Genomic DNA, 7,824 nt, shown 5'->3' with positions numbered 1-7,824 from the left:
CATAACGTTATTAGCCTATTAACAAGGAACATAGACGTAACTACATGCTAAATATGTTCTTATGCATGACGCACGCAACGTAGAGTGCCTGGATAAAGCCTTATTGGCCATATACCACAAACTTCCAGGGTGCCTTATTGCTATTATAAACTGGTTACCAATGTAAAAGTTTTTCTCATACCCATATGTTATATGGTCTGATTATACCACAGCCTTCAGCCAATCAGCATTCAGGGCTCGAACTTGGTTTATAATTGTAAATAAATCACTTTTGTGCATAACTATAGATAAATCCACAGAGTTTGAGTGATGAACGTTGGACAATGTGCAGGGACGGAGGATCTACAAATCTCTGAGCAAGAAACACTATTTTCTGGTAATTGTGCTGTTATTATGAAGCCAGATGTTAAGATGACAAACCGTTGTAAATTGACCATTTGCAAGATTGCCTTGTCATTTTAATAGGCATAGGCTACAGACTAAAATCTGGGGTTATGATTGTAATTCAACCTTGCCATGGTTTGCTTAGATAGATGCAGGTAGCCTATAGGCCTACATCTAATTTCAGATAGTCTACAGTAGACTAGGCAAAATGTAAACTGAACGATTTAGTGTATTGCTTAGTTCAAATTAACAGACTCATTTATTCTACATGAATAGTTTGGTGATTTGAGGTAAGAAGTGCTTGTTTCCCAATAACCTGCTGGGATGGGCTACTGAGGATTGGTCTTAATTTCAACCATTGGATAAAATATGAATAATATGTATATCAACTGAATGTTTGTCAACAGCCAGTGTTTATTATTTAAGAGAAATGCCATGGTGACCGCAGTGCAACTTAGAAGTAGCCCAAAAACCCGCAACCAATACATTTTCACCCGTGACATCGTTTTCAAAGTTGCCCAAATGTCAAAACGGTAAACATGGCAACCCTGCACAGACAGATCAAAGGAAGTTGTGACTGCTTCTGCTGCTCTTGTTCAAGACGTCCACATGATCATTTCTGCCACCTAGCGGAGCGGAGAAATTAAACATTTCCTTCCATTTCCATACATGTATAATACCACTAGATAGATTCTTATGGGTTTCCCCTATTCATCTGTGTGTGTACTATCTACAATCATGACCTCTACCTAAACCATAAAAATAACGTAGTAATACACGTACTGTTTAAAGAGACAGTATAAACTGAGTGTACATCAAGGACACTTTCCTAATATTGAGTTGAGCCATCCACCACTTTTGCCCTCAGAACAGCCACAATTCATCTGGGCACGGAATCCACAGGGATGCTGGTCCATGTTGACTCCAATGCTTCCTACTGTTGTGTCAAGTTGGCTGGATGTCCTTTGGGTGGTGGAACATTCCTGATACACACGGGAAACTGTTGAGTGTGGAAAAACCCAGCAGCGTTGCAGTTCTTGACACAAACCGGTGTGCCTGGCACCTACTACCATACCCTGTTTAAACCACTTAAATATGTTGTCTTGCCCATTCACCCTCTGAATGGCACACATACACAATCCATGTCTCAATTGTCTCAAAGCATAAAAAAATAAATATTTAACCTGTCTCCCCTCCTTCATCTACTGATAAGAGAATTATCTAATAAAGGTAAATGAATCAATAAACCATTATGAATTATTAGTCATGTAGCATGGTTAATGAATAATCAATGTAATGATCGATTAGTCCAATTAGTCCCAGAAAGTCTAGTAGAGGCCGGAGAGGGAGAGCAATGTGTGTGTGTATTTAGTGTAGAGAGCAGGGGACAGATGGTAAAGGCAGTAAAACTTCAAGGGGTTCCTAACCTTGAGGGAAAGGAACAGGCTGAGCTGGATAGTGATAAACAGTGTAGGAAGTTAAAGGGGGATGCAGGTCACCAACAGTTTGTGTGTAAATGCATGTGCGTAAGTAAGGAAGAAACTATATAATGACTGTTTTGTTATCTTGACTTCAGAACGTTCTCTGAATAAAGCTGCATGAACCTTTTGCAGAAAGCTGAGTCCTTGCCTAATTATTTAACCCATTGTCTTACAAACCTTGGGAATTAGTCAAGGCTTATTGATTGTTGATTATTATCATTAAGTTATACAATTATTTTAACATCTACACTGATTGAAGTGGATTTAACAATTGACATCAATAAAGGATCATAACTTTCACCTGGATTCACCTGGTCAGTCTGTCATGGAAAGAGGTGTTCTTAATGTTTTGTACACTCAGTGTAGATCTTTTCATTCATTTGTTAAATAATTTGTTTTCATAAAAATCTCAATTTATTTCATGATTTGTTACTGAATTTGATTTCAGCATACAAATTGTGTTGGACAGCAATGTATGATACAGATACAATATGTTTTGACAATTATGTCTCTCCTTAATAACATATGATCATCATTCACACTCATAAAACGGGAGTAAATAAATGTCAACAATGAGTCTAACCAAAACTTAGATCAAAGCTCTGTAATTCAATGTAGTCATAAGAATACATTGATTTTCACATCATTTTTCAGGAGTCAACCTTTCATTTTCACTTTTGTTTCTCTCCAAGTTCCCACCATCTTGTATTTTGCTCCATACACAGCTCCAACTGCCACTAACATCACCATGGTGACCACCACACCAGACCCTTCTTTCTCCCTTACTGGGTGTGTGTTGACATTGAAGTGGTTTCCACCATTGCTCTCCACCATCTCCTCTATCTTCTCCAGCAGCTCAGTGACCTGAGTGTGGTCATCTTTCTCCTTGTTGTTGAAGACATGATATCTGTCCCTGCAGGTACTGATTAGTTGTAGCAGTTGACTGTTGTCCTCCACTGGTTTCCCCTCTAGCTGGTCTCCCCCAGTGAACAGCACCATGGTGAACATTAAAGACTCTTCTCCAAAGTTCTCCTGGATCCACCTCATGAGGGTATCCCTTTCCTCCTCTGTGAACCTCACCCCCTGATCACCAGCAGGAACGCGTGGGATCCTGGTGCGGCGGAAAGGCCCGGGGTGTCGACGACGTTGGGGGAGCAGCGGGAGGCCCGTCCTGTTGACCCTCTAGCGGTAGTAGCAGCTGGCCTGGTCCAACTCTCACAATCTGTGGTCATGGCAACCATAGAGAAGTCCACTCAGAAGGCCTCTCTGCCAATGATGATGTTTCCTGCTGAACTCTGACCCTGCCCAGTGTTGCCACAACGCTGCCACTATGGAGACACATACACACGATACAGTAAAACAAGTCAGTTTATTGATCTGTTCAATTCATCAGTTAACCAGTTGTGCAGGGCCGTTTCAATACAACTTTTTTTTTTTTTTTATACAAGGAGGGCCTAATCCTAGGATAAAAATGTATTTCAATGGAGATTCTCTTGCTTTTTAGTCCAGGATTTGGCTTCATCTGTGTCTGGGAAACCTTCCCTGAACATTTACAATACACATCAGGTAAGTTAAACTGCATCACAGTGAAAGTGGTTGATTTCATTGAGGGTTCAATAATTGATAGTGAATAGGCCTAGAGATTTCCATGGGCAGGTGATCTTATATTTTGAGTTCTACTGGGGTAAGACAGTTTAACTGCAGTAAGTTCATGAGGCAGTTATACATTATATTTTTCAAGAATCAATGGCTATATGTCCAAAAATGGATCACAGATTGTCCCTTTTTAAGTCCTGTATAAACAAAGTCCAGTTTCCCTACTCAAAACACCAGAGAACCCTATAACCTGGTTCCTTTCACCTGTGCTACTTTTTAAGGATCGACTCCATTGCTCTCCAGTTCCGACACTGAGAACACCGGGACTGTGTCCCAAATGGCATCCTATTCCATATAGTGCACTACTTTTGACCAGAGCCCTGTGGGCCCTAGTGCACTTTATAGGGAATAGGGTGGCATTTGGGATGTACCCCGGAGGTCCCTCTCACCTGGGTTTCTTCTTACACCTGTGCCTCTTCAGGGACCCACTCTGACTGTAGCTCCTACAGCACTCCGTGCATTTGTACGGCTTCTCCCCTGTGTGGACAACCATGTGCACTTTACGCAACGTAGAATTGACAAAGCACTTGTCGCACTCAGAGCATTTGTATGGTTTCTCCCCTGTGTGTCTCCTCATGTGCTGCGTTAGATACCCACTCTGACTGTAGCTAATACCACACTCCATGCATTTGTACGGCTTCTCTGCTGTGTGGACAACCATGTGTGCATTACGGGACGACGAAGTGACAAAGCACTTGTCGCAATCGGAGCATTTGTAAGGTTTCTCCCCTGTGTGTTTCCTTCTAACGTGTTCTTTCAGCTTGCACCTCTGTTTGAACTGGTTCCCACAGTCCTGGCAAGAGAAAGGCGACTCCCCGGTGTGTTTCAGCCGGTGGACCATAAGGATGTGCGGTCGGGCAAAGGTCATGGGACACTCTGGGCAGGACAGCGGGCGCTCGCCGGTGTGGCTCAGCCGGTGATACTTCAGACTCATGTAACTCATGTAACTCTGGCCGCACTCCGGGCACACGTACAGTTTACACCCACTGTGGGCCGTCATGTGGCGCTTCAGGTGGGCGGAGATCTTGAAGCTTTGGCCGCACTGGGGGCAGACGTAGGGCTGCGCATCACTGTGGAATCGCATGTGGCGGGTCAGGTTGGATTTGAACGTGAAGGTCCTGCCGCATTGGAGGCAGGTGAAAGGACGTTCCGCATCATGGATTGGCCGGTGCTCGTCCAAGCCGGCTTTCCGGGAGAACGTCTTATGGCACACCTCGCAGGAGTACGGCCGGTACTGTGTGTGGATCCGGGAGTGGAACTCCAGCGTGGTTTTGGAGAAGAACTTCCGTCCACAATCTGGGCACGGAAACCGGCGGACCTTCTGGTTGCGAGGCCGCCATTCTGGGTCGGACCGGAATGCAGTCAGATTGAACGGCTGGCTGGTAGCCGACCGTAGACGTCTCCCTCCATCCTGGTGGTACAGGGGGGCATCCTCTGTCTTGATACCCAGGTGATGTGCATCTGTCTTGGGGTCGCTCTCTGTAGGTCCCTTGGTGTTACCCATCTCTGGGTCGTAGCTCTCTGGCTTCACAGCGTTCAACCAATGTTCAATTCTTGTCCCGATAGGCAGCTCGTCCATCTCTAGTTTCACCTGGTTTAAATTAGAATACCTTTATTTTTCTCTGAGGAAACGTACAACCAGTCAAGATATCTAGTAAACATATAGCTGTAACATTCACAAAGTGTTACAAATGCTATACAAGATATCAATTAAATGTTCATTTAAAAGCCACAAGTTTAAACCTACCTCTTGTTTTACCTCGTCAGGCCTCAAGATAGCGCTGGAGAGTTGTAGACTTATCTTGGGTTTGTTTTTGCTTCCCTTGGGGCGACTCCACCGCTTAGGGGCCGGCGATTCCTGGCTAGAAACACTGTTGCTGTCAGCAGAGTCATTTCCTTTTCCTGTGGATTGTTTCTTTCCTCTGGTGGTGGTGAAGTTCTTCTTATTTGTTGGTTTTCTGCCTGGTTTGTTATTGTTCTTCTGAGCAGCGAGAGACAGTTGATCCTTTGTTAGTCTGTGGAGTCTCACGATAGGTAAAGAAACGACAGCAGCCATTTTGATTTGATTCAGGTTAACGCTATGCAGTGAATCTCCTCCCTCCACTTTGAGTTAATGTAAGGCGCGTTCCTCTGCTCAGAAGTTGCTGACGCCTGACCTGATCTCACAGCGCCTGGATATGTATTTTAAGTTTCAACTAACCAAATCATGTTATAGCAATCTGTCAGTCGATGACACAGTTGATGGCGTGGCAGGCAACCATTGGTTGATGAATGCAACGTCTGAGCAGGGGAACATTACCCCTAGTCTCAATCTGGGCAGAGAAACTTGTTCTGTTAAACTAATGTCTGAGGGTCTTGTAGCTCTAGGCTGGAACCCTGTGGGGGATGTCTTGTTCTCTCCTTTAAAGACAGAGCTGGTCATCATTCTAGGGTCTTGTAGCTCTAGGCTGGAACCCTGTGGGGGATGTCTTGTTCTCTCCTTTAAAGACAGAGCTGGTCATCATTCTAGGGTCTTGTAGCTCTAGGCTGGAACCCTGTGGGGGATGTCTTGTTCTCTCCTTTAAAGACAGAGCTGGTCATCATTCTAGGGTCTTGTAGCTCTAGGCTGGAACCCTGTGGGGGATGTCTTGTTCTCTCCTTTAAAGACAGAGCTGGTCATCATTCTAGGGTCTTGTAGCTCTAGGCTGGAACCCTGTGGGGGATGTCTTGTTCTCTCCTTTAAAGACAGAGCTGGTCATCATTCTAGGGTCTTGTAGCTCTAGGCTGGAACCCTGTGGGGGATGTCTTGTTCTCTCCTTTAAAGACAGAGCTGGTCATCATTCTAGGGTCTTGTAGCTCTAGGCTGGAACCCTGTGGGGGGATGTCTTGTTCTCTCCTTTAAAGACAGAGCTGGTCATCATTCTAGGGTCTTGTAGCTCTAGGCTGGAACCCTGTGGGGGATGTCTTGTTCTCTCCTTTAAAGACAGAGCTGGTCATCATCTGTAAGAAACAATAGATACAATGGAGAGAAAGTAAATAAGAATTGAGAAAATTAAGCCTACAAAGTAAGAAAAGAAGCATATCAACTAGAAAAAAAATAGAATTGACCAAAATAAGAATAAGGGAAACAAATAGTATCATCTCTCCAAAGTAGATATATTAATATAGTCAAGATGCCCTATGCAGAAATCCCTCCGCCGTTTCCTGGTTGATAAAATTCGAATAGTTCACCTACTTTCAGTTTGTGACAAAACAAGCATGTATAGTGTAGAGAATCATTGTACCCTAAACCGCTGTGAAGTATCTTTTCCATAACCAAGATAGTATTTTCAGCTTTTTGAAGCTGGTGTACAAAACTGAAAGTAAAAGAAGCATAAAACAAATCTTATGAACGGGAAGCATAGAAATAGTACACATAGAACAGATCTACCGCTTCTGAGACTTGCTTTCAATGAGAATGACAGATCTATAACTTACATTTCTATGTGAATTTGGTCCGGTAGCCCTGAAAGTTACATATTGCAGCTTTAAATAAACAATTATTGGTGTCTAAAAATCCACAAGATAACTCTAGGTTAAATATAACTTCATGGTGAAATACAACACTAATTACATGTTGCTGTAAGAGTTTTTTTTAAGGATAAAACAGTCTCCCCAATGCATTCTGTTGGTGCAAAACGAATCCGTATCTAAAGTTACTTTTGGATGAATACCGTATTGATTATATATTGATAATCAACTCCACCGTTGGATATTTGCAGCGAAGTTTATTTGATAGCTTGCATTGTGGAAAGCGATAGCTACTGTAGTTATTCAGTAGCTAGCTAGTCGATGCTTGGTCAGCTAGCTCTGGTCTACTACTGCAAGAGACATCTAATGGCCTACCTGCAGGGACGGAGACAACAATCTGCAGCGGTCATGGCTTGTACGAGTCGGTTTACTGAGAAGCCAGTACATTTCATTTCAGAGAAATAATTGCAATCCCCGTTTGCAAGAAACACTGTTGCATTCCAAGATAAATAATACCACATGTATCCACAGCGCAAGGGAAGTAGTGACTACTGTCGCTGATTTTGTTCCAGGACCTCCACATTCTCAGTGCTGCCACCTAGTGGAGCGGATGAAGACATTCCGTCCATTTCCATACTACAATATGTTCTATAAGAGATAAAGATATTCCATTTTGATCTGTGCATGTACTGTCTGTAAATGAATTATCTGCACCATAACCACATAGTAATACACGTTGCTGGGTGATTATGCAACTTCGGGCACTTTGGCCGTGCAAACTTTCAGAAATTAAAACTTATTCAAACTCCATTTT

The 7,824-nt window shown here is 43.2% G+C and overlaps 1 protein-coding gene across 1 annotated transcript; it reads right to left on the bottom strand.

Annotated features, from left to right (window-relative positions):
* Positions 1-2,256: 2,256 nt before the first annotated feature.
* LOC106564337 (gastrula zinc finger protein XlCGF46.1-like) lies at positions 2,257-7,824 on the bottom strand. The gene is made up of 4 exons (XM_045690859.1): positions 7,386-7,824; positions 5,269-6,500; positions 3,911-5,112; positions 2,257-3,193 (listed from the first exon to the last, which is right to left on the bottom strand). Exons 2-4 carry the CDS (start codon positions 5,575-5,577, stop codon positions 3,094-3,096), a joined length of 1,611 nt encoding a protein of 536 aa, XP_045546815.1. The 5' UTR covers positions 5,578-6,500; positions 7,386-7,824; the 3' UTR covers positions 2,257-3,093.

The sequence above is a fragment of the Salmo salar genome, chromosome ssa12 (genome assembly GCF_905237065.1).
Source record: "Salmo salar chromosome ssa12, Ssal_v3.1, whole genome shotgun sequence".
Taxonomy (NCBI): Eukaryota; Metazoa; Chordata; class Actinopteri; order Salmoniformes; family Salmonidae; genus Salmo; species Salmo salar.
Note: the sequence above shows the minus strand (reverse complement) of the source record. Positions and strands in the feature narration are given on the sequence as shown.

Bases quoted from the DNA above. Each gene is read 5' to 3' on its own strand.
- LOC106564337 (XM_045690859.1), bottom strand. From the start codon at position 5,577: ATGGCTGCTGTCGTTTCTTTACCTATCGTGAGACTCCACAGACTAACA. The intron at 5,113-5,268 runs GTAGGTTTAAAC...AATTTAAACCAG, and splicing joins CTGACGAGGTAAAACAAGAG to GTGAAACTAGAGATGGACGA. The intron at 3,194-3,910 runs GTGAGAGGGACC...GTGTCTCCATAG, and splicing joins AGGTGTAAGAAGAAACCCAG to TGGCAGCGTTGTGGCAACAC.